This window comes from Heterodontus francisci, chromosome 4 (assembly GCF_036365525.1).
Source record: "Heterodontus francisci isolate sHetFra1 chromosome 4, sHetFra1.hap1, whole genome shotgun sequence".
Taxonomy (NCBI): domain Eukaryota; kingdom Metazoa; phylum Chordata; class Chondrichthyes; order Heterodontiformes; family Heterodontidae; genus Heterodontus; species Heterodontus francisci.
In genome coordinates, this window is record NC_090374.1 from 86,981,736 (window position 1) to 87,008,340 (window position 26,605).

Genomic DNA, 26,605 nt, shown 5'->3' on the forward strand with positions numbered 1-26,605 from the left:
TAATCTGTTTGACCCTATGCCAATTGGCACATGGCTCAGGTAACAAACCAGAGATGATTACCTTTGATGTTCTACCTTTTAATTTGGACCCTAACTCCATCATTCCTTCTGTATGTAGCAAGACCTGGCCAGCATTCAGGCTTGGTCTGATAAGTAACAAGTAACATTCGCACCACACAAGTACCAGGCAATGACGATCTCCAAAAAAAGCGAATCTAACCATCTCCCCTTGACATTCAACAGCATTACCATTGCTGAATCCCCCACTATCAACATGCTGAGGGTTACTATTGACCAGAAACTGAACTGGAGCAGCCATGTAAATAGTGTGGCTACAAGAGCAGGTCAAAGACGGGAATTCTGTGGCAATTAACCCACCTCCTGACTCCCCAAAGCCTGTCCACCATCTACGAGGCACAAATCAGTAGTGTGATGGAATACTGTCCGCTTGCCTGGATGAGTACAGCTCCAACAATACTCAGGAAACTCGACACCATCTAGGACAAAGCAGCCCACTTGCTCGACACCCCATCCACCACCTTCAACATTCACTCCCTGCAGCACCACGCAGAGTGCCAGCACTGCAGAAATTCACCATGCCTCCTTTGACAGCACCTTCCAAACCCGCATCCTAGAAGGACAAAGACAGCAGGCGCATGGGAACACCTGCAAGTTCCCCTCCAAGTCGCACACCATCCTGACTTGAAAATATATTGCTGTTCCTTCACTGTTGCTGGTTCAAAATCTCGGAACTTCCTCCCTAACAGCACTGCAGGTGTACCCACACCAGATGGACTGCAGTTGGTTCAAGAAGGCAACTCCACCACCTTCTTCTCAAGGGCAATTAGGGATGAGCAACAAATGCTGACCTTGCCAGTGATGCCCACATCCTATGAAAGAATTTTTAAAAAGCACCATCTTCAAGTTTCCCTGCAAGTCGCATGCATTCTGACATTGAAATATATTGCTGTTCTTTCATCGTCACTGGGTCAAAATCCTGGAGCTGTTTGCCTAACAGCACTGGAGCAATTCAAGAAAATGGGTCACCATCACCATGTCAAGGGCAATTAGGGATGGGCAACAAATGTTAGTTTTCCTAGCAATACCTACATCCCTTTAGAAATGTGGTAGTGCCGCACAACACGATGGAGGGTGCCCTCAGTGTGAAGGTGGGACTTCAGCTCTGCAAGGTCTGTGGGATGGGTGCTCTGACCAATACTGTCATGGACAAAGGCATCTGTGACAGGTAAATTGGTAAGGATGAGTTCAAGTATGTTTCTCCCTCGTGTTGGATCTCTCACCACCTGCTGCAAGCTATGTGCATCAGGGCTATGTCAGCTCGATCAGTAATGTTGCTACTAAGCCAATCTTGGTGTTGAACATTTTAATCTCCCACAGAGTGCATTCTCTCCCCTTGCTAACCTCAGTGCTTCTGCCAATTGGTATTCAAGGAGTGACGTCACAGGACAACAGGTAGGTGATGGAATCGTAGAATGGTTACAGTACAGAAGGAGGCCAGTCAGCCCATCATGTTCATGCCAGTTCTCTGCAAGACCAACTCACCTAGTCCCACTTCCCTACTTTTTCTCCGTAGACCTGCAAATTTTTTCCCTTCAGATAATTGTCCAATTCTCTTTTGAAGGCCTTGATTTGAATCTGCCCCCACCACACTTTCACCAGTGCATTCCAGATCCTAACTACTCACAGCATAAAAATGTTTTTCCTCATGTCACCTTTGGGTCTTTTGCCTGTCAGGTTAAATCTGTGCCCCATGGTTCTCGATCCTTCTGCCAATGGGAACAGTTTCTCTTTATCTACTCTGTCCAGAAACCTCGATCAAATCTCCTCTTAATTTTCTCTTCTCCAAGGAGAGCAGCCCCAGCTTCTCCAATCTATACATGTAACTGAAGTTCCACAACCCTGTAACCATCTCGTGAATCTTTCCTGCACCCTCTCTAATGCCTTCACATCCTTCCTAAAGTGTTGTGCCCAGATCTGGACACAGTGCTCCAGTTGAGCATGAACCAGTGTTTTATACAGATTCAGCATAACTTCCTTTCTTTTGTATGCCTCTTCTTATAAAGCCCAGGATCTTGTGTGCTTTATTAATCGCTGTATCAATCTGCCCTGCCGCCTTCAATGATTTCTGCACATATACCCCCAGGTCCCTCTGCTCCTGCACTCCCTTTATAATTGTACCCCTTATTTTATGTTGTCTCTCCTCGTTCTTCCTACCAAAATGAATCACTTCACATTTCTCTGCATTAAATTTCATCTGCTACATGTCCACCCATTCTACCAGTCTGTTTATGTTTTTGAAGTTTATCACTATCCTCCTTACATTTCACAATACTTCCAAGTTTTGTGTCACCTGCAAATTTTGAAATTGTGCCCTCAACACCCAAGGTCTAGGTCGTTAACATATATCAGGAAAAGGTGGAATCCTAGCACTGACCCCTGGAGAACTCCACTATCTACCTTCCTCCAGTCATAAAAACAACCGTTCACCACTACTCTGTTTCTTGTCAGTCAGCCAATTTTGTATGCATGCTGCTACTGACCCTTTTATTCCCTGGGCTCTAAATTTGCCGACAAGCCTATTATGTGGCACTTTATCAAATGCCTTTTGGAAGTCATATACACCGCATCAAAAAACTCCAATCAAATTAGTTAAACATGATTTGCCCTTAACAGATCCGTGCTGGCTTTTCTTAGCTAATCAACATTTGTCCAAGTGGTTATTAATTTTGTCCGGAATTATCATTTCTAAAAGCTTTCCCACCACCGATGTTAAACTGACCAGACTGTAATTGCTGGGCTCATCCCTGCGCTCTTTCTTGAACAAGAGTGTAACATTTGCAATTCTCAAGTCCACTGGCACCACCCCTGTATCCAAGAAGATTTGGAAGATTATGGCCAGTACCTCTGCAATTACCACCCTTACTTTCCCAAGTATCCTTGGATGCATCTCATCGGGTCCTGGCGACTTATCAACTTTAAGTACAGCCAGCCTATCTAAAGCCTCCTCTTTAACAATTTTTAGCCCATCCAGTGTCTCAGCTACGTCCTCTTCCGCTATGATTTGGACAGCATCTTGGTAAAGACAGATGCATTTAGTACCTCAACCATGCCCCCACCTAACTTTATGCATATCCGGATCTTCAGTGTGACGGGCGGCACTCATGCGCCTTCATTTTCCTGTCCAGGGAAAGCTTCCCACCGAGATGGGAAGGGGGGGATCAGAGCATTTTTAGTGCAGTTGGGAGAGAGGGGGATCAACTCTGCATTTTTAATGTGGGGCGGCGGAAAGGGATGACCTCTGCACTTTATGCAGTTGGGAGAGGGGTCAACTCTGCACTTTGTGCAGTTGAGGGAAGAAGAGTTCAACCCTGCAATTTCAGTGTATTGGGAGGGGGGGAATGGGCCAAACATTTATTTTTAGTGTAGTGGTGGGGGGGCGAAATGGGGGCTATTCTGCATTCTCTAAGCAGCGCTGGCAGCTCTTTAAAAATGGTACCAGCGCCTGCGTAAAGACAGCTAATGCTGTTTATGGCGTTGCCAAGCCACCCCCACCACATCATTTAGGGGGTGGGGGGGTGGTGGCCACCCTGCGTATTTAAATGAGCCGCCGCATTCAAGATAATGGCGGCATGCGACCCACCAGCCCTAGGAAGGATGTATAGGCATTAGACAGGGTGCAGAAAAGATTCACGAGAATGTTTCCAGGGTTGACTAACTTCAGTTACCTGGATAGATTGGAGCAGCTGTGGTTGTTTTCCTTCGAGAAGAGAAGGTTGAAGGGAGACTTGATACTGGTGTTCAAAATGGTGATGGGTCTGGACAGTGTAGATAGGGAGAAACTGCCCATTGGAGGAAGGATTGAGAACCAGAGGGCACCGATTTAAGGTGAATGGCAAAGAACCTAAGGCGACATGAGAGAGTTTTTTTTTTACACTGCATGTGGTTAGGATCTGGAATGCACTGCCTGAGAGTGTGGTGGAGGCAGATTCAGTTCTGGCTTTCAAAAGGGAACTGAAGAGAGAAAATTTGTAGGGCTACAGGGAAAGTGCAAGGGAGTGGGACTCGCTGAGTTGCTATTATAGAGAGCTGGCACGAACAGGATGGGCTGAGTAGCTTCTTTCTGTGCTATAACCATTCTATGATTCTATGAACTGTTCTAGCTGGCGTTCGGTTTTCAGAGATGGAGACCCTGTTGGATCAGATGTCTGCTGCATTAAAAAAAATTCTTGGGGAGCCAGTCATTTCCTTTAGCCTTAATGGAACAAATTTCCTTCTGTTCTTGCGATATTCCTCCTCTCGAGGCGGTACTGCAATTAGTTCAATTTTTTCTGCACATTTGAATGCTTTACATACAGGGAGACAGATTTCCATCAAGGCTGAGATTGTTTAAGACAGAGTTTGATTTGGTATCCTATAAAAGAGAGGGTCATAAGAATGGCAATGGCTTGGTAAGGTCATGATGGTAAAACAGTAACTATCAAACATGGCACTCAAACTATTAAGATTCATTCATTGCGCTTAATCGGAATTAATTACAAAATCTCAGACTCCTGAGCAGCTGATAGAAGTAAATGAGGCATCTTGTACCTCAACTGCTCATGTGTTTTGTGATGAAGTTTCTGGCAAACAGAGTACAGTAGTTCAAGGGCTGGATAGTGATATTATGTGTGATCATGACACACACGACAGAGCCCTCACATCCACAGGCCAATTGCCTGGAGTGGGAATAGGGGTGACATATTCCAGAGGGGGCTAATGAATGGAGGTATATAAGAATTACAAAGTAATTCCTGACAACGCAGAAGCCCTCTGACGTGATCAGAGTGTGCCAAATGTGCACATACGCAGCTACATCTTGCCAGGACTAAGTTGCGCTTGCGCGAGATGACATTATCGCGCAGCGTCAACGTCATCGCGTATCCACGCCTAGTCCATTTTCACGCATGCGTGATAAGGCGTCATCAGGTACCCAGACCCCTACTTGGCTGGAGGAAGCGGCTGAATGGGAGACTTTGAGGCTGGCACGCGATCCGCATCACTCGCTCCCGCCCCACTAGCCGCTCTCCCCCCTCGGCAACTCGCTCCAGGCCTCGACGCTTCCTCTTCTCCCCCCCCCCCCCCCCACTCCCCTGGCCAATTGTTCCTCGCTTTGCGCCACACCACTCACCGGCCGTTCGCTCGCTCCCCTCCAGTCGCTAGCTCTAGGCCGTGCTGCTTCCCTCCTCTTGGCCACTCGCTCCTACGTCGCCCGGTCACCACTTGCAGCCCGCCTTGCTTCTTTGAACGGCGCCTGGTGACTGATGAAACGTGGAAGTGAGTGGTCGAGAGGAAGGAAGCTGCGCTGCCTAGAGCTAGTGGCTGGAGTGGGGGGGGTGGGGAGCGACCAAAGAGCAGGGTGGCGCGAGCGGGGAACAATCGGCCGGGGGGAGCAGCAAGGTCCAGAGCGTGTAGCTGAGGAGGCGAGGCGGTGGGGGAATGGTGGTGAAATGGCCAATGGGAGCAGAAAGCGAGTTGCTGAGGGGGGAGAGTGGCCAGTGGGGCGGGAGCTAGTAGCTGCGTTTGGGTGAAATCAGTCCTGGTCAGTCATATAAACTAATCACAATATGAACTAGCAGCACATTTTATACTCTGCCCGATTTTCGATCAGGGTGCCAATTCACTATCTTGCAATGGAAATTCAATCATAAAATCCATTTTGTATTTAATAGGATTACTGGAATGTTAAATGGATCTGAGGATTACAATTAATATCCTATAACTACAAAGCATATTACTGGGCTTCCATCCAACTTAATGTAAGGTTAGTTTGCTAGAATGATCCAGCAATAAGCATTTCCTGTGATAAATTGAGCAGCGCCATCTTTAATCTTGGCAGCTGCGTGAACATGGCAGACACTGACGTTCCAGTTGAACAACCTGCATTTGTGCATGTGCAAGTACTGCATCACCTAGTGGTTGCATTGTCAGCAAACACAGCCTAAGAATTATGGGACATGCAGGTAAAGCTACTGGCAAATTCAAATATTGGTTGAATGTTCAGGATGATGGTCAAGAAGTGTGGTCTATGGACTGGCAGAATGGGGTGAAAGGGTGGGAAGTAAGAAAGCAGAGTGCAAGTAGTGAAAGTAAGTCCAGAAGTGACTCTTGTATCATAAAATGATTACGAATTGGTGAAAGAACCTTCAATAGTGCAAGAGGGAGATCTCACAGTAGTAATCCTGATGGGCATAAAAGTGGAAGTAGAGGCCATGACTTCAATAGATTAGACAGTGGAATAAAGACCACAGAACTGTCTTGCAGCAGAACTAGAAGCAGAAGTCCTTACGACTATGAGGTGGCTGCCAATAAACCTGGGTATAAACTAATAAGAGAGGTAAAACAAAGGGAGTTGGATAGTTGGAGAGAGTTTGGAATCTATTGAAATACCAGAAAAGGGTCAACCAACTTTGTCACATAGGTGAATTTGTACTGAGAAAGTCTTTGCAGTGAGACTTATAAGGCTAAAGTGAAGTTAGTTGCTAGAGGTTTTGAAGAGTGACTGGGTGATACAGATGTTAGATTGGTTTCTCCCACAGCTGGAAAGGTAATCATAAAAATATCTTTAGCTCTTTTGGCCACATATTCATGGGAGTGTATTAACATAACATTAACAATTAACATAAAAGCAGCAGTACTGCAGGGTGATACTTTTCAAAGTGAAGTGTTTTTGAAACTGCTCAAAGAGGCACCAGGTGCAGAAGGAAAACTATGAAAACTAAACAAATGTCTCTGGCCTGAATGATGCTTCCAGGACGTTGTATTTTTCGGTGAGATCTGTTTTGCTCCAATTGTTCGTGTTCAAATATAAGCAGATCCCACAATGTTTTATTGGTATCATAAAGGAAAGCTTTCAGGCACTTTCATGATGCATGTTAATGGTTTCTTATGGGGTGATACTGATGATGTTATATCTAAAGAGCAAACCAAGCAATTACGAAGCTTGATTGGTCAGTTGAGCTGGTTGTAAACTAATACTAGACCAGATGCCAGTTTTGATGTGTTGAAGTTACGTACGATGAAGAAACGCCCTAGAGAATGTTTTAAGGGCAAGTAAACCATTAAAAAAATTAAATCCACTCTTATGTTCCCATTGTTAGGTGACTAAAGTAACATGAAACTAGTAATTTTTAGGGATGCTTCACTTGCTAATCTTCCTGATGAGTATTCTAGTGCAGCTGGTTCATAATATTTCTGATGATGAGAATGGGAAATGTTGTCCTTTAGCTTGGGAAGCTAAGCAAATAAAAAGGGTTAAGTACAATGGCTGTGGAAACACTGGCTCTTGTAGAGGCAGTAGATATGGGATTCTATTGGCAACTACTTTAAGTGAGATTCTTAACAATGGGTGCACTGATGATTGTATACTCATTGAATGTTATGTAGATAATTGTTCCTTGTGGAATAATCTATGTTCTATGAAAAATGTGTGAGAGAAAAAGTTACGGATTGACCTTGCTGGTTTGAAACAAATGCTGGAGAGAAAGGAAATGCAAGATTAGATAAGATAGTGGGGGATTATGCCCCCTTCTAAAGTAGGAGCAGACTTGGCAGCAAGGCTTTGTTATGAGTCAACTTTATTGCGATAAAGGTAAAGACAAGTTTATTAAGTTTTCAGATAAATTAGAGTCACAAACTTGGACAGTGATTAACAGCCTAACACAAATACTACCCGTATTAGAAACTCGATGGCTGGAGCGCATTGGTTTCAGTTGCAGATTTGGTCTTCGAGCTTTAATCTTTTTATCTCTCTCTTGTAGTTTCTCTTGCTCGAGAAGTTCTCTCAGCTGTGCAGAGACACCAATAAGACATCTTTTATCCTGTCTGCTTTCCAGTTAATCCTCCCTTTCCCCGATCAGTGATTAGTCTTGTATTAAAGGATGCCTTTCTTAACCAACCAAAGATCTTCTTGTTGCTAACCCTTTTGATTTACGTAGGTAGTGCCTTTGTTTTTACATTCCATGGCTTCTTATCTCTTTGAGAGACAAATCTATATTCTGTTCTCACCGAAGCTGTTTTCATTGTCTGCTCTCAAGGTCTTTTTTACTGCAAGTAAACATTTTAAAACTTGACATAATCTCCCAGAATCCCTCTACCTTGGCATCTTGTCTATACTGTGCCCTATTTCCTAAGTTTTCCTACTTTACCATACTACAAAGAAGGGTTCTAATAAAACTAAATGTTAGGTTATAATAAGTCAGTTGTTAATTTATAATAGCTAAAGTTTAACAATTAATATTCTGGTTAGTAACTTTTTATTAACCTAATAATCTTACAGAAATCTCTCCAAAAAAAGAAATAAATAAATGGGTGGATGCAAGTCATCAACTGCTGGATTGTTTTACCACAAGAAATGCATGTACGAAGAAATTGTTAGGCATCCTAGAAGAGGGGTGTCTTGCAATGGAATGCTTTATGTAGAATATGCAGGTCTTTGATTTAATTAGTTTTGAAATTTTGGTTGTACGTATAATGTCTTATTTTTTATTTAAAGAGAAAGAAAGGAATCTATAATTATATTTAATTGTATGCAGGTGGTGGGCATTAACTGGGGAGATTGTTGGGCAGTGGTATTGCCACTGGACTAGTAATCCAAAGGCCCAGGATAATGCCCCTGAGGACACAGGTTCAAATCCCATTACGGCAGCGGGTGGAATTTAAATTCAATTGATAAAAAGAAATCAGGAATTGAAAGCTAGTCTGTCATCGATTGTCGTAAAAACCCATTTGGTTCACTAATGTCCTTTAGGGAAGAAACCTGCTATCCTTACCTGGTTTGACCTACAAGTGAGTCCAGACCCACAGCAATGTGGTTGATTCTTAACTGCTCCCTGAAATGGCCCAGCAAGTCACTCAGTTAGGGATGGGCACCAAACGCTGACTTTGCCAGCGACATCCACATCCCATGAAAGGATTTTTAAAAAGTTGCCCTCCTATAAATGGGAACAGACTGAAATAGTGGTTGTTGGGTTGGCAGGTGTATGTCTATAATATGCATCTTTTGTAAGTAAATGCTTATACAAGTGTGTAAAGGTTGGCTCCAGTTTCATCCTTCACCACCTGACTTTCTTGATTCGAACACCTAATTTACTTGTCTGTGGTAGACACAAGCATATCTAGGGTGGCTGCCCATTGAAAAGTGCTGGCTGAAGAATGCTCTGTCCGAGGGAGGACGTTCCAAGTCTCCAACCCCCCCTGCACCTCCACCCCTCTCCAAAATTAGCACAATATTTATAATGTTCTTTATCTTTATTTTTACAGACTATTTCACTCAATAATGAATTTGAAAAAAGTAATTGGTGACTCAGCTCATTTTCTAATTTTAAAAGACAAGGAAAATTACAAGCATATCCCTTCAACACCCTTTCTTCAGATGGTGAGAAATTTTTCTTTTCAGTTGGCTTCCGTGTATCCTAGTGACTACAAAAAAAATCGTGGGCTGGTATGAGTAAAAATAAACCTTCTGAAAGCACTGAATTTCTGTATTTATGCAACTGGTTCACTAATGTCTTTCAGGAAAGGGAACCTTACATCCGTACATACTCTGTCTGACAAGTGACTCCATTCCCATACTGTGTTGTTGACTCTTAATGCTTTCTGAAGGGGCCTAGACAACCTCTCAGTTGTAAACAACAACAATTGCTACAGAGGACCCACATCCACCTTCACAGGGCAAATGGGTCTGGGAAATATATGGGGGTCATATCTGTAATGGCTATATGCCAAAAACCAAATATCTTTTTTTTTTAAATGGAGTGTATTCCACAAATTGATGCACAGGTGATTCTTGCCTCTGAAGTATCCATAGACCCCTTTTAAGGAGGATGGTTAGAAGAAACAGAGAAGAGTCTGGCATTGGTTTCCAAACAGCACTCCAGCGAATTACTGATTTGGCTGAGCCAGTAAGAGCACGTTCCTGTTCATAAAGGGATAGTCTAAATCATTAAAGCTATTCTTGGATCATTCTTCTTCTGATCTTGCCTTTGGATTCCTTCACCCATACCTTTTTGTTCCCTTAATCTGGTCTGTCAGAAAATATGTTTCTAGCTTTAACGATATCTTCATCTTGGGACTGAGCTCTTCCACTGCAGGCTCTTTTTGCGTATTCCGTAGCTTTCCACAATTCCTCATTGGCTGGGACAGCAAGTGAATTGGAGAAACATATGGTAGGAAAAGCAGAAAGTACAAAGCTTGCATGCCCCTAACACCTCTGTATGGTATTCTGAGCTAGGCCCTGAAGAAGGCACAGGTGCAGAAGCGGGATCCTTTTGAGTGTGCTGTGCAAAGAGAAGGTTGAGTATTTGTTGAAAGGTTAGATTGGTCAACACTTCATTAAGACTAATTACTTTCTGAAGTAAATTCATTAGTATAACAAAATATAACAACTTCATTTAAATGCTCTGCTTTGTTTCAGGATGATAGCCAAGCCTCACAGGACTCATTACCTCAAAGAACGACCATTGAATTGAGCTTAATACCCAGGTTTGTGATTTACACTTCAATATTTTTTAAAACTTTCTTGAAAGGCTGTAAAAATGTGATTGTATAAATAGTTGAATGCTTGTACCCCAATCAAGCTAAAAGCTCCTGTCCATTGCTTTGTTGTTTGAACTCGCAACTCTGTTGGGTGAGTTTAGTCCACGGTTGTCCAACATACGGCCCGCGAGCAAGGACCAGCCCACCAAACGTTTCCATCTGGCCCACGGGTGTAAACTGTTCCTGGGGTTGTTCCGCATTCTCAGCGTGACTGGAGATGAGAAATTTCCCACTGTCAGTCCAGCGGGTACTGACTTTTTTTTTTAAAAAGCCAGCCGGAAAACCTGAGTCTGTTGGGAAACAGCTGTTCCCGAGGTCGGCAGCTGTCACCTGTGAAACTAACAGTGCTCTCTTTTAAAAAGAACTGACTTTTAAAAGAACTTTAAAAGAGCATTCCACTCTCTGTAACTATGTGAGAGAGAGTGGGGGGCGGGGGTGGAGACAGAGGGAGAAGAGAGAGGGGGAGAGAGGAGGGAGAAGAGAGAGGGGGAGAGAGGAGGGAGAAGAGAGAGGGGGAGAGAGGAGGGAGAAGAGAGAGGGGGAGAGGGGGAGGGAGAACAGAGAGGGGGAGGGAGAACAGAGAGGGGGAGGGAGAACAGAGAGGGGGAGGGAGAACAGGGAGGGGGAACAGAGAGGGGGAGGGGGAACAGAGAGGGGGAGGGGGAACAGAGAGGGGGAGGGGGAACAGAGAGGGGGAGGGAGAACAGAGAGGGGGAGGGAGAACAGAGAGGGGGAGGGAGCACAGAGAGGGGGAGGGAGCACAGAGAGGGGGAGGGAGCACAGAGAGGGGGAGGGAGCACAGAGAGGGGGAGGGAGCACAGAGAGGGGGAGGGAGAACAGAGAGGGGGAGGGAGGAGGGAGAACAGAGAGAGAGAGAGAGAGAGAGAAGGGAGAACAGAGAGGGGGAGAGAGAGAGAGAAGGGAGAACAGAGAGAGAGAGAGAGAGAAGGGAGAACAGAGAGAGAGAGAGAGAGAAGGGAGAAGAGAGAGAAGGGAGAGAAGGGAGAAGAGAGAAGAGAGAGAAGGGAGAAGAGAGAGAAGGGAGAAGAGAGAGAAGGGAGAAGAGAGAGAAGGGAGAAGAGAGAGAAGGGAGAAGAGAGAGAAGGGAGGAGAGACAGAGAGAGAGAAGGGAGAACAGAGAGAGAGGCGAGAAGGGAGAACAGAGAGAGAGGCGAGAAGGGAGAACAGAGAGAGAGGCGAGAAGGGAGAACAGAGAGAGAGGCGAGAAGGGAGAACAGAGAGAGAGGCGAGAAGGGAGAACAGAGGGAGCGAGAAAGAGAGAAGGGAGAACAGAGGGAGCGAGAAAGAGAGAAGGGAGAACAGAGGGAGCGAGAAAGAGAGAAGGGAGAACAGAGGGAGCGAGAAAGAGAGAAGGGAGAACAGAGGGAGCGAGAAAGAGAGAGACGGGAGAACAGAGGGAGCGAGAAAGAGAGAGACGGGAGAACAGAGGGAGCGAGAAAGAGAGAAGGGAGAACAGAGGGAGCGAGAAAGAGAGAAGGGAGAACAGAGGGAGCGAGAAAGAGAGAGACGGGAGAACAGAGGGAGCGAGAAAGAGAGAGAAGGGAGAACAGAGAGAGAAGGGAGAACAGAGAGAGAGAGAGAGAAGGGAGAACAGCGAGAGAGAGAGAGAGAGAAGGGAGAACAGCGAGAGAGAGAGAGAGAGAAGGGAGAACAGCGAGAGAGAGAGAGAGAGAGAGAGAGAGAAGGGAGAACAGCGAGATAGAGAGAGAGAGAGGGGAGAACAGCGAGAGATGGAGAGAGAGAGGGGAGAACAGCGAGAGAGAGAGAGAGAGAAGGGAGAACAGCGAGAGAGAGAGAGAAGGGAGAACAGCGAGAGAGAGAGAGAGAGAAGGGAGAACAGCGAGAGAGAGAGAGAAGGGAGAACAGCGAGAGAGAGAGAGAAGGGAGAACAGCGAGAGAGAGAGAGAAGGGAGAACAGCGAGAGAGAGAGAGAAGGGAGAACAGCGAGAGAGAGAGAGAAGGGAGAACAGCGAGAGAGAGAGAGAAGGGAGAACAGCGAGAGAGAGAGAGAAGGGAGAACAGCGAGAGAGAGAGAAGGGAGAACAGCGAGAGAGAGAGAAGGGAGAACAGCGAGAGAGAGAGAAGGGAGAACAGCGAGAGAGAGAGAAGGGAGAACAGCGAGAGAGAGAGAGAAGGGAGAACAGCGAGAGAGAGAGAGAAGGGAGAACAGCGAGAGAGAGAGAGAAGGGAGAACAGCGAGAGAGAGAGAGAAGGGAGAACAGCGAGAGAGAGAGAGAAGGAAGAACAGCGAGAGAGAGAGAGAAGGGAGAACAGAGAGAGAGGGAGCGAAAAGGGAGAACACAGAGAGAGAGAGAGAAGGGAGAACACAGAGAGAGAGAGAAGGGAGAACACAGAGAGAGAGAGAAGGGAGAACACAGAGAGAGAGAGAAGGGAGAACACAGAGAGAGAGAGCAGGGAGAACAGAGAGAGAGAGAGAGAGCAGGGAGAACAGAGAGAGAGAGAGAGAGAGCAGGGAGAACAGAGAGAGCGAGAGAGAGAGAAAAGGGAGAACACAGAGAGAGAGAGCGAAAAGGGAGAACACAGAGAGAGAGAGAGAAGGGAGAACACAGAGAGAGAGAGAGAAGGGAGAACACAGAGAGAGAGAGAGAAGGGAGAACACAGAGAGAGAGAGAGAAGGGAGAACACAGAGAGAGAGAGAGAAGGGAGAACAGAGAGGGGGAGAGAGAGAGAGAAGGGAGAACAGAGAGAGAGAGAGAGAGAAGGGAGAACAGAGAGAGAGAGAGAGAGAAGGGAGAAGAGAGAGAAGGGAGAACAGCGAGAGAGAGAGAGAGAGAGAGAGAAGGGAGAAGAGAGAGAAGGGAGAAGAGAGAGAAGGGAGAAGAGAGAGAAGGGAGAAGAGAGAGAAGGGAGAAGAGAGAGAAGGGAGGAGAGACAGAGAGAGAGAAGGGAGAACAGAGAGAGAGGCGAGAAGGGAGAACAGAGAGAGAGGCGAGAAGGGAGAACAGAGAGAGAGGCGAGAAGGGAGAACAGAGAGAGAGGCGAGAAGGGAGAACAGAGAGAGAGGCGAGAAGGGAGAACAGAGGGAGCGAGAAAGAGAGAAGGGAGAACAGAGGGAGCGAGAAAGAGAGAAGGGAGAACAGAGGGAGCGAGAAAGAGAGAAGGGAGAACAGAGGGAGCGAGAAAGAGAGAAGGGAGAACAGAGGGAGCGAGAAAGAGAGAGACGGGAGAACAGAGGGAGCGAGAAAGAGAGAGACGGGAGAACAGAGGGAGCGAGAAAGAGAGAAGGGAGAACAGAGGGAGCGAGAAAGAGAGAAGGGAGAACAGAGGGAGCGAGAAAGAGAGAGACGGGAGAACAGAGGGAGCGAGAAAGAGAGAGAAGGGAGAACAGAGAGAGAAGGGAGAACAGAGAGAGAGAGAGAGAAGGGAGAACAGCGAGAGAGAGAGAGAGAGAAGGGAGAACAGCGAGAGAGAGAGAGAGAGAAGGGAGAACAGCGAGAGAGAGAGAGAGAGAGAGAGAGAGAAGGGAGAACAGCGAGATAGAGAGAGAGAGAGGGGAGAACAGCGAGAGATGGAGAGAGAGAGGGGAGAACAGCGAGAGAGAGAGAGAGAGAAGGGAGAACAGCGAGAGAGAGAGAGAAGGGAGAACAGCGAGAGAGAGAGAGAGAGAAGGGAGAACAGCGAGAGAGAGAGAGAAGGGAGAACAGCGAGAGAGAGAGAGAAGGGAGAACAGCGAGAGAGAGAGAGAAGGGAGAACAGCGAGAGAGAGAGAGAAGGGAGAACAGCGAGAGAGAGAGAGAAGGGAGAACAGCGAGAGAGAGAGAGAAGGGAGAACAGCGAGAGAGAGAGAGAAGGGAGAACAGCGAGAGAGAGAGAAGGGAGAACAGCGAGAGAGAGAGAAGGGAGAACAGCGAGAGAGAGAGAAGGGAGAACAGCGAGAGAGAGAGAAGGGAGAACAGCGAGAGAGAGAGAGAAGGGAGAACAGCGAGAGAGAGAGAGAAGGGAGAACAGCGAGAGAGAGAGAGAAGGGAGAACAGCGAGAGAGAGAGAGAAGGGAGAACAGCGAGAGAGAGAGAGAAGGAAGAACAGCGAGAGAGAGAGAGAAGGGAGAACAGAGAGAGAGGGAGCGAAAAGGGAGAACACAGAGAGAGAGAGAGAAGGGAGAACACAGAGAGAGAGAGAAGGGAGAACACAGAGAGAGAGAGAAGGGAGAACACAGAGAGAGAGAGCAGGGAGAACAGAGAGAGAGAGAGAGAGCAGGGAGAACAGAGAGAGAGAGAGAGAGAGCAGGGAGAACAGAGAGAGCGAGAGAGAGAGAAAAGGGAGAACACAGAGAGAGAGAGCGAAAAGGGAGAACACAGAGAGAGAGAGAGAAGGGAGAACACAGAGAGAGAGAGAGAAGGGAGAACACAGAGAGAGAGAGAGAAGGGAGAACACAGAGAGAGAGAGAGAAGGGAGAACACAGAGAGAGAGAGAGAAGGGAGAACACAGAGAGAGAGAGAGAAGGGAGAACACAGAGAGAGAGAGAGAAGGGAGAACACAGAGAGAGAGAGAGAAGGGAGAACACAGAGAGAGAGAGAGAAGGGAGAACACAGAGAGAGAGAGAAGGGAGAACACAGAGAGAGAGAGAAGGGAGAACAGAGAGAGAGAGAGAAGGGAGAACAGAGAGAGAGAGAGAAGGGAGAACAGAGAGAGAGAGAGAAGGGAGAACACAGAGAGAGAGAGAAGGGAGAACACAGAGAGAGAGAGCAGGGAGAACAGAGAGAGAGAGAGAGAGCAGGGAGAACACAGAGAGCGAGAGAGAGAGAGAAGGGAGAACAGCGAGAGAGAGAGAGAGATGGGAGGGAAGGGAGAACAGCGAGAGAGAGAGGGAAGGGAGAACAGCGAGAGAGAGAGGGAAGGGAGAACAGCGAGAGAGAGAGGGAAGGGAGAACAGCGAGAGAGAGAGGGAAGGGAGAACAGCGAGAGAGAGAGAGGGAAGGGAGAACAGCGAGAGAGAGAGGGAAGGGAGAACAGCGAGAGAGAGAGGGAAGGGAGAACAGCGAGAGAGAGAGGGAAGGGAGAATAGCGAGAGAGAGAGGGAAGGGAGAATAGCGAGAGAGAGAGGGAAGGGAGAACAGCGAGAGAGAGAGGGAAGGGAGAACAGCGAGAGAGAGAGGGAAGGGAGATAAGCGAGAGAGAGAGGGGAGAACAGCGAGAGAGAGAGAGAGAGAAGGGAGAACAGCGAGAGAGAGAGAGAGAGAGAGAGAAGGGAGAACAGCGAGAGAGAGAGAGAGAGAAGGGAGAACAGCGAGAGGGAGAGAGAGAGAGAGAAGGGAGAACAGCGAGTGAGAGAGAGAGAAGGGCGAACAGCGAGAGAGAGAGAGAAGGGCGAACAGCGAGAGAGAGAAGGGCGAACAGCGAGAGAGAGAGAGAAGGGAGAACAGCGAGAGAGAGAGAAGGGAGAACGAGAGAGAAAAGGGAGAACCAAGAGAGAGAGAAAAGGGAGAACCAAGAGAGAGAGTGAAGGGAGAACAGAGAGAGAGAGAGAGAGAAGAGAGAGGGAGAAGAGAGAGAGAGAAGGGAGAAGAGAGAGAGAGAAGGGAGAAGAGAGAGAGAGAAGGGAGAAGAGAGAGAGAGAAGGGCGAACAGGGAGAGGGAGAAGGGCGAACAGGGAGAGGGAGAAGGGCGAACAGGGAGGGAGAAGGGCGAACAGGGAGAGGGAGAAGGGCGAACAGGGAGAGGGAGAAGGGCGAACAGGGAGAGGGAGAAGGGCGAACAGGGAGAGGGAGAGCACTGAGAGAGAGAGAGAAGGGAGAACAGAGAGAGAGAGAAGGGAGAACAGAGAGAGAGAAGGGAGAACAGAGAGAGAGAGAGAGAGAAGGGAGAACAGAGAGAGAGAGAAGGGAGAACAGAGAGAGAGAGAGAGAGAAGGGAGAACAGAGAGAGAGAGAGAGAAGAGAGAACAGAGAGAGAGAGAGAGAAGGGAGAACAGAGAGAGAGAGAGAGAAGGGAGAACAGAGAGAGAGAGAGAGAAGGGAGAACAGAGAGAGAGAGAGAAGGGAGAACAGAGAGAGAGAGAGAAGGGAGAACAGAGAGAGAGAGAGAGAAGGGAGAACAGAGAGAGAGAGAGAGAAGGGAGAACAGAGAGAGAGAGAGAGAAGGGAGAACAGAGAGAGAGAGAGAGAAGGGAGGACAGAGAGAGAGAGAGAGAGAAGAGAGAACCGAGAGAGAAGGGAGAAGAGAGAACCGAGAGAGAAGGGAGAACAGAGAGAAGGGAGAAGAGAGAGAAATAGAGATGGGAGAAAAGAGAGAAGGGAGAAGAGAGAACCGAGAGAGAAGGGAGAAGAGAGAGAGAAGGGAGAAGAGAGAACCGAGAGAGAAGGGAGAACAGAGAGAGAGAGAGAGAGAGAGAGCGAGAGAAGGGAGAACCAAGAGAGAGAGAGAGAAAAGGGAGAACCGAGAGAAAAGGGAGAACTGAGAGAGAGAGAGAGTGAAGGGAGAACAGAGATAGAGAGAGTGAAGGGAGAACAGAGATAGAGAGAGTGAAGGGAGAACAGAGATAGAGAGGGTGAAGGGAGAACTGAGAGGGTGAAGGGAGGACGGAGAGAGAGGGAACAGAGACAGAGAGAGAGAGAGAGGGGAGAACAGAGAGAGAGAGAGAAGGGAGAAGAGAGAGAGAGAAGAGAGAACCGAGAGAGAAGGGAGAAGAGAGAGAGAGAAGAGGGAACCGACAGTGAAGGGAGAACAGAGAGAGAGAGAGAGCGAGAGAAGGGAGAACCAAGAGAGAGAGAGAGAAAAGGGAGAACCGAGAGTGAAGGGAGAACAGAGATAGAGAGAGTGAAGGGAGAACAGAGATAGAGAGAGTGAAGGGAGAACAGAGATAGAGAGAGTGAAGGGAGAACAGAGATAGAGAGAGTGAAGGGAGAACAGAGATAGAGAGGGTGAAGGGAGAACAGAGATAGAGAGGGTGAAGGGAGAACGGAGAGGGTGAAGGGAGGACGGAGAGAGAGGGGAGAACAGAGACAGAGAGAGAGAGAGAGAAGGGAGAACAGAGAGAGAGAGAGAGAAGGGAGAACAGAGAGAGAGAGAGAGAAGGGAGAACAGAGAGAGAGAGAGAGAGAAGGGAGAACAGAGAGAGAGAGAGAGAGAAGGGAGAACAGAGAGAGAGAGAGAAGGGAGAACAGAGAGAGAGAGAAGGGAGAACAGAGAGAGAGAGAAGGGAGAACAGAGAGAAAGAGAGAAGGGAGAGGAGAGAGAGAGAGAAGAGAGAACCGAAAGATAAGGGAGAACCGAGAGATAAGGGAGAAGGGAGAACCGAGAGAGAGAGAGAAAAGGGAGAACCGGGAGAGAGAGAGAGAGTGAAGGGAGAACAGAGATAGAGAGAGTGAAGGGAGAACAGAGAGGGAGAAGGGAGGACGGAGAGAGAAATATGGAGGGGGACAGAGAGAGATGCGGAACAGAGAGAAGAGGGGCAGAGACAGCGGGGAACACTGGAGACACGGTGCGTGGAGAGAGAGGGGGAGAGAAACAGCGAGGCAGTGGGAAGAAGGAGACAGAGCGAGGTGGGAGAAGGAGACAGAGAGACAGACTGACCGCGACGGGGAGAGAGAGCGTCAACGAGCCATTTAATTACAGCACAGAAGGAGGCCATTCTGTCCATCGAGCCCATGCCAATTCTCCACAGGGCTATGCAGTCAGTCCCACTCCTTGGCTCAGTCCCCATAGCCCTGCTCATCTATTTCTCTCAGGTGGCCATCCAACCTCTTCTGGAAGTCTTTGATTGTCTCCACTTCCACCACACTTGTGGGCAGCGAGTTCCAGGTCAGTACCATCCTCTGTGTAAAAAAACTGCTTCCTCATATTTCTCCCTAAAGCTTTTGCACAAAACTTTCAATCTTTTTATTTATTCATTCATGGGACGTGGGTGTTGCTGGCCAGGCCAGCATTTATTGCCCATCCCTAATTGCCCTTGAGAAGGTGGTGGTGAGCTGCCTTCTTGAACCGCTGCAGTCCATCTGGGGTAGGTTCACGCACAGTGCTGTTAGGAAGGGAGTTCCAGGATCTTGACCCAGCGACAGTGAAGGAACAGTGAATTAGTTCCAAGTCAGGATGGTGTGTGACTTCAAGGGTGGTGTTCCCATGCATTTGCTGCCCTTGTCCTTCTAGTTGGTAGAGGTCGCAGGTTTGGAAGGTGCTGTCTAAGGATCCTTGCTGCAGTGCATCTTGTAGATGGTACACACTGCTGCCACTGTGTGTCGGTGGTGGAGGGAGTGAATGTTTGTAGATCGGGTGCCAATCAAGCGGGCTGCTTTCTTCTGGATGGTGTCGAGCTTCTTGAGTGCTGTTGGAGCTGCACCCATCCAGGCAAGTGGAGAGTATTCCATCACATTCCTGACTTGTGCCTTGTAGGTGGTGGACAGGCTTTGGGGAGTCAGGAGGTGAGTTACTGGCTTCAGGATTCCTAGCCTCTGACCTGCTCTTGTAGCCACGGTATTTATATGGCTACTCCAGTTCAGTTTCTGGTCAATGGTCGCCCCTTGGATGTTGATAGTGGGGGATTCAGCGATGGTAATGCCATTAACTGTCGAGGAGAGATGGCTAGATTCTGTCTTGTTGTAGATGGTCATTGTCTGGCACTTGTGTGGTGCAAATGTTACTTGCCACTTATCAGCCCAAGTCTGGATATTGTCCAGGTCTTGCTGCATTTCTACACGTACTGCTTCAGTATCTGAGGAGTCACGAATGGTGCTGAACATTGTGCAATCATCAGCAAACATCCCCACTTCTGACCTTATGATTGAAGGAAGGTCATTGATGAAGCAGCTGAAGATGGTTGGGCCAAGGACACTACCCTGAGGAACTCCTGCAGTGATGTCCTGAAGCTCAGATGATTGACCTCCAACAACCACAACCATCTTCCTTTGTGCCAGGTATGACTCCAGCCAGCGGAGGGCTTTTCCCCCTGATTCCCATTGACTCCAGTTTTGCTAGGGCTCCTTGATGCCATACTCGGTCAAATGCTGCCTTGATGTCAAGGGCAGTCACGCTCACCTCACCTCTTGAGTTCAGCTCTTTTGTCCATGTTTGAACCAAGGCTGTAATGAGGTCAGGAGCTGAGTGGCCCTGGCGGAATCCAAACTGAGCATCACTGAGCAGGTTATTGCGAAGCAAGTGCCGCTTGATGGCACTGTTGATGACACCTTCCATCACTTTACTGATGATTGAGTGAAGGCTGATGGGGCGGTAATTGGCCGGGCTTGACTTGTCCTGGTTTTTGTGTACGGGATGTACCTGGGCAATTTTCCACATTGCAGGGTAGATGCCAGTTTTGTAGCTGTACTGGAACAGCTTGGCTAGGGGCGCGGCAAGTTCTGGAGCACAGTTCTTCAGTACTATTGCCGGAATATTGTCAGGGCCCATAGCTTTTTCAGTATCCAGTGCCTTCAGTCATTTCTTGATATCACGCGGAGTGAATCGAATTGGCTGAAGTCTGGCATCTGTGATGCTGGGGACTTCAGGAGGAGGCCGAGATGGATCATCAACTCGGCAGTTCTGGCTGAAGATTGTTTCAAATGCTTCAGCCTTATCTTTCGCACTGATGTGCTGGGCTCCCCCATCATTGAGGATGGGGATATTTGTGGAGCCACCTCCTCCAGTTAGTTGTTTAATTGTCCACCACCATTCACGGCTGGATGTGGCAGGACTGCAGAGCTTAGATCTGATCCGTTGGTTATGGGATCACATAGCTCTGTCTATCGCATGCTGCTTACGCAGTTTGGCACACAGATAGTCCTGTGTTGTAGCTTCACCAGGTTGACACCTCATTTTGAGGTATGCCTGGTGCTGCTCCTGGCATGCCCTCCTGCACTCTTCATTGAACCAGGGTTGGTCTCCTGGCTTGATGGTAATAGTAGAGTGGGGGATATGCCGGGCCGTGAGGTTACAGATTGTGGTTGAGTACAATTCTGCTGCTGCTGATGGCCCACAGCGCCTCATGGATGCCCAGTTTTGCATTGCTAGATCTGTTCGAAATCTATGCCATTTAGCACGATGGTAGTGTCACACAACACGATGGAGGGTATCCTCAATGTGAAGGTGGGACTTCATCTCCACAAGGACTGTGCGGTGGTCACTCCTACCAATACTGTCATGGACAGATGCATCTGCGGCAGGCAGATTGGTGAGGATGAGGTCAAGTATGTTTTCCCCTCTTGTTGGTTCCCTCACCACCTGCCGCATAGCCAGTCTAGCAGATATGTCCTTTAGGACTCGGCCAGCTTGGTTAGTAGTGGTGCCACCAAGCCATTCTTGGTGATGGACATTGAAGTCCCCCACCCAGAGTACATTTTGTGCCCTCGCCACCCTCAGTGCTTCCTCCAAGTGCAGTTCAACATGGAGGAGTACTGACTGATCAGCTGAGGGAGGGCGGTAGGTGGTAATCAGCAGGAGGTTTCCTTGTCCATCTTTGATCTGATGCCATGAGACTTCATGGGGCCCAGAGTCGATGTTGAGGACTCCCAGGGCAACTCTCTCCCTACTGTATACCACTGTGCCACCACCTCTGGTGGGTCTGTCCTGCCGGTGGGACAGGACATACCCGGGGATGGTGATGGCAGTGTCTGGGACTTTGTCTGTAAGGTATGATTCCGTGAGTATGACTATGTCAGGCTGTTGCTTGACTAGTCTGTGGGACAGCTCTCCCAACTTTGGCACAAGCCCTCAGATATTAGTCAGGAGGACTTTGCAGGGCTGATAGGGCTGGGTTTGCCGTTGTCATTTCCGGTGCCTCGGTCGATGCCGGGTGGTCTGTCCAGTTTCATTCCTTTTTATTGACTTTGTTGTGGTTAGATACAACTGAGTGGCTTGCTAGGCCATTTCAGAGTGCATGTAAGAGTCAACCACATTACTGTGGATCTGGAGTCACATGTAGGCCAGACCAGATAAGGACAGCAGATTTCCTTCCCGAAAGGACATGAGTGAACCAGATGGGTTTTTACAACAATCGACAATGGTTTCATGGCCATCATTAGACTAGCTTTTAAGTCTGGATTTATTAATTGAATTCAAATTCCACCTTCTGCTGTGGTGAGATTTGAACCCATGTCCCCAGAGCAATACCCTTGGCCTCTGGGTTACTACTCCAGTGACAATACCACTACGCCACCGCCTCCCCTAGGTAGGGGTAGGTGCACCCACAGTGCTGTTCGGAAGGGAGTTCCAGGATTTTGACCCAGCGACAGTGAAGAAACGGCAATATAGTTCCAAGTCAGGATGGTGTGTGGCTTGGAAAGGAACTTGCAGGTGGTGGTGTTCCCATGCATCTGCTGCCCTTGTCTTCCTAGGTGGTAGAGGCTGCCAGTTAGGAAGGTGCTGTCTAAGGAGCCTTGATGCATTGCTGCAGTGCATCTTATAGATGGTACACACTGCTGCTACTGTGTGTCGGTGGTGGAGGGAGTGAATGTTGAAGGTGGTAGATGGGATGCTAGTCAAGTGGGCTACTTTATCCTGGATGGTGCAAGCTTCTAGAGTGTTGTTGGAGCTGCACCCATCCAGGCAAGTGAAGATTATTCCATCACACTCCTAACTTGTGCCTTGTAGATGGTGGACAGGCTTTGGGGAGTCAGGAGGTGAGTTACTCACCAGAGGATTCCTAGCCTCTGACCTGCTCTTGTAGCCACAGTATTTATATGGCAACTCCAGTTTACTTTCTGGTCATTCGCAACCCACAGGATGCTGATAGTGGGGGATTCAGCGATGGCCATTGACTGTCAAGCGGAGATGGCTAGATTCTCTGTTGTTGGAGACGGTCATTGCCCTGGCACTTGTGTGGCACCCATGTTACTTGCCTCTTAACAGCCCAAGCCTGGATATTGTCCAGGTTTTGCTACATTTCTACACTGACTGCTTCAGTATCTGAGGAGTCACAAATGTTGCTGAACGTTGTGCAATTGTCAGTGACCATCCCCACTTCTGACCTTATGATGGAGGGAAGGTCATTGATGAAGCAGGTGAAGATGGTTGGGCTGAGGACATTACCCTGAGGAACTCCTGGAGCTGGGATGATTGACCTCCAACAACCACAACCATATTTTCTCACACACAGCATGGGGAAAGGGGAGAGAGAGATCGCCATCTCTCTTGAAAGGTGGACATCTGTCTAGAATACTCTGCATCGCTACATCACGTGTGCAGGCAGAGGGTGATGCCGGAGTGAAATATAAGTGCTCAGTTACTCACCTGTTAAAAAAAAAAGGGGCGGCACAGTGGCGCAGTGGTTAGCACCGCAGCCTCACAGCTCCAGCGACCCGGGTTCAATTCCTGGTACTGCCTGTGTGGAGTTTGCAAGTTCTCCCTGTGTCTGCGTGGGTTTCCTCCGGGTGCTCCGGTTTCCTCCCACATGCCAAAGACTTGCAGGTTGATAGGTAAATTGGCCATTAGAAATTGCCCCTAGTATAGGTAGGTGGTAGGGAAAATATAGGGACAGGTGGGGATGTGGTAGGAATATGGGATTAGTGTAGGATTAGTATAAATGGGTGGTTGATGGTCGGCACAGACTTGGTGGGCCGAAGGGCCTGTTTCAGTGCTGTATCTCTAAACTAAACTAAACAAAAACAATGCCAGGTATATCACTAACCAGTTTTTAATATAGTGACAAGAAAGGAAGTCAATAAATTAGTCTTCTCATTCACATCTTATTCCCATTTTCTTCACAAAAATGCACGTTTGTTGTTGTTTTTATTAGTAAAATAATTTTTTAATGCCTTTATCTTTCGAAATCTGCTCACCGGCCCCCTGACCAAACAAAAATCACTAAGCGGCCCTCGGCCCAATAAGGTTGGACAACCCTGGTTTAGGCACTTCAACAAAATACTGGGTGGCTCACTGTAGTGATGTGTAGAGGTAATTACCGTCTCCTCTAGTTTGATTTTACTAGCTAAAATGTGATTAGTGACCAGCAAAATTGATAGTCCAGATTATCCTGCACCAATTTATTGGAAAAGAATGTGTGCTGTTGAGTAGTCAGCCAGCATATAGCACTTCTGTGACTGAAGTGTGACGCTTGGCTTTGTTTAGCATGCATCCACACACTGAATTCCAGTGTGATCATGATACAATCAGGCAGGCTTTCTCCTATTCTGACCATAAATCTTCAATTAACTGTAACATGTACTAATTTATTTTAGCTTGAATGTTCCAATGTAGAAACATAGAAAATAGGAGCAGGAGTAGGCAATTTGGCCCTTTGAGCCTGCTCCGCCATTCATTATGATCATGGCTGATCATCCAACTCAGTAACCTTTTCCCGCTTTCGCCCCATACCCTTTGATCCCTTTAGACCCAAGAGCTCTAACTAACTCCTTCTTGAAAACATACAATGTTTTGGCCTCAACTGCTTTCTGTGGTAGCGAATTCCACAGGCTCCCCACTCTCGGGGTGAAGAAATTTCTCCTCATCTCAGTCCTGAAAGGTTTACCCCGTATCCTTAGACTATGACCCCTGGTTCTGGACTCCCCCACCGTCGGGAACATCCTTCCTGTATCTACCCTGTCAAGTCCTGTTAGAATTTTATAAGTTTCTATGAGATCCCCCCTCACTCTTCTGAACTCCAGCGAATATAACCCTAACCGACTCAATCTCTCCTCATCCGTCAGTTACGCCATCCCAGGAATCAGTCTGGTAAACCTTCGCTGCACTCCCTCTCTAACAAGAACATCCTTCCTCAGATAAGGAGACCAAAACTGCGCACAGTATTCCAGGTGTGGCCTCACTAAGGCCCTGTATAATTGCAGCAAGATATCCCTGCTCCTGTACTATACTGCTGGGGTGGGATGCCACAGACACTCAGCTCTTAACCATCAGAACTGGCGTGTCATAAGCATAAACCTGCAGCAAACTGCCAGTCTGAGTGTGCTTCTATTTTTGCATCTTTTAATAACTTATGTTGAAGTTAAAATGATAGATGGATTCTTTCCCCAGTCCAAAAATAATCTTGTACATTTACACCAAAAGGCATGTTTTTGTAATGTAAATGCAGTATTGTACAACAGTATACTTTCTATGGAATTATCACTTGTGACATGAACTACCTTTTGATCGTCCCTTCAGGATGCCACTACACCACCAGCACCCACCCTCTCCCCCCAACCCCCACAAAACCCTTCTGCCACCATTGCCTGTCATTCAGATATTTTCACTTCTTGAAGCCCTTTACTTTAGTTTAGTTTAGAGATACAGCACTGAAACAGGCCCTTCGGCCCACCGAGTCTGTGCCGACCAACAACCACCCATTTATACTAATCCTCCACTAATTCCGTATTCCTACCACATCCCCACCCTGTCCCTATATTCCCCTACCACCTACCTATACGAGGGGCAATTTATAATGGCCAATTCACCTATCAACCTGCAAGTCTTTGGCATGTGGGAGGAAACCGGAGCACCCGGAGGAAACCCACGCAGACACAGGGAGAACTTGCAAACTCCACACAGGCAGTACCCAGAATTGAACCCGGGTCAATGGAGCTGTGAGGCTGCAGTGCTAACCACTGCGCCGCCCATTGGAATACCTGATTAAAATCATATAGCTATACAAGTGCAAGTGGTGAACCAGAGTGCTGTTTAATCTTCCTCCTTTGTCCCTCTTTCCTTTTCCATGGTCAGATGGGAAACCTGTTTCCAGATTTCTTCCAATGCTGTTAATAATTGGCTACTGTGAAATATAAGACTTCTGTGAATGAATTTATTTTTATAATTTTCACCATTTTCTCCTCGCTTCACGCATTCCTAACCTTCAGTTTTCAACTCCCAATGACACAACTGTGATTAGCATCTGAGCAGGAGGACAGTTGCAGTTTTCAAAAGTACTACCATTCTCAGGTTACTGACCTCTGCAGTAGAAAAGAAGCCAGGTGATTTTATCTGGGGTATAAGTGCAGTGCAGATTTATGGGACAACCACTACCTGTAACTGGGACAGTACAAGGATAGATGCAATAAAAAAGAGACGCATACTAATAGAGGGAACACGAGTCAAGTTGAAAGTAAGAGAAGGGATACAAGACACATAGGAAGAGGGTGATGAAAGAAGGGACGAAAGAGATGGAATGAGAAAGAGTGCATGAAAATGAGGGAAAAGAGAACACTTAGGAGCAAAGTCCAATGCAGATTTCAGGGAAATTGTTGCAACCAAAATATATCATAAGTTACATTTGATGTGCTAGCTTCAATATCTCTTTCTTGTATAGTTGTAGTTATAATGATATCTGAATGTAAGAGACAGGGACTATTAGACTGGATCAGAGAATGCCGAAAGGATATTTATTAGCTTTTTTTTTATTCATGAAGGGTTTTGAGTGAATAGGAAAAGACCATTCTATCTGTTTGGGAATAGTGATAAGGGATCAATAATTTAAAATTGACACGAAGAAAGAGAGATTTGGAGAAATTTCTTTGCACTGAGTTGTTGGTGCATGGAATACTTTGTCAGACAAAATAGTTGAGGCACTGGTCATTTTACCCATTAAGGGAAAAGTGGATAAATATTTGAAACAAAGTAAAATACAGGGCTTTGGGGAAAGTATAGGGCAGTGGAATTTGTTTGGATCGCTCTAGCTAAGAACCTTCACAGACCAGATATGACGAATGGGCTCCTTCTGTACTTTTATTCTAATTTACTTTTAAAACTTATGGCTCTCTTTAACTGGCACTTGAACTAGGAAATAGTTGCCACATATGGTCTAGATTGACTGTGCCTTCTCCTCCTCCTCCTCCTCCTCCTTCTCTTGGATATTGCGGTATATGGATGATGCTGTTACAGTTGCATTTTACTATGCCAAATAAAAGCATAATAATGACGCCTCCAACCTTCACAACTGAGCCTCTCAACTTTCTTTTGAAAATATATTGTAAATGGTTATGTTGAACATAATAAGTTATGTTAAGTTTTATTCTGTTACTCAGAGGAGGGTACCTTTTATATGGCAAGGGGAAAAAAAGACTTGCATTTATATCGTACAATTTGTGACCTTCGGACATCCTAAAAGGCTTTACAG

General features: G+C 47.2%; 1 protein-coding gene across 2 annotated transcripts in view; it reads left to right on the forward strand.

Annotated features, from left to right (window-relative positions):
* man2a1 (mannosidase, alpha, class 2A, member 1) overlaps positions 1-26,605 on the forward strand; it is a 235,528-nt gene that overhangs the window by 112,646 nt on the left and 96,277 nt on the right. For both annotated transcript variants that reach the window (XM_068029802.1, XM_068029801.1), the window contains exons 11-12: positions 9,319-9,433; positions 10,472-10,539. In XM_068029802.1, coding sequence (XP_067885903.1) covers positions 9,319-9,433; positions 10,472-10,539 — 183 coding nt within the window. The remainder of the gene's footprint in view (positions 1-9,318; positions 9,434-10,471; positions 10,540-26,605) is intronic.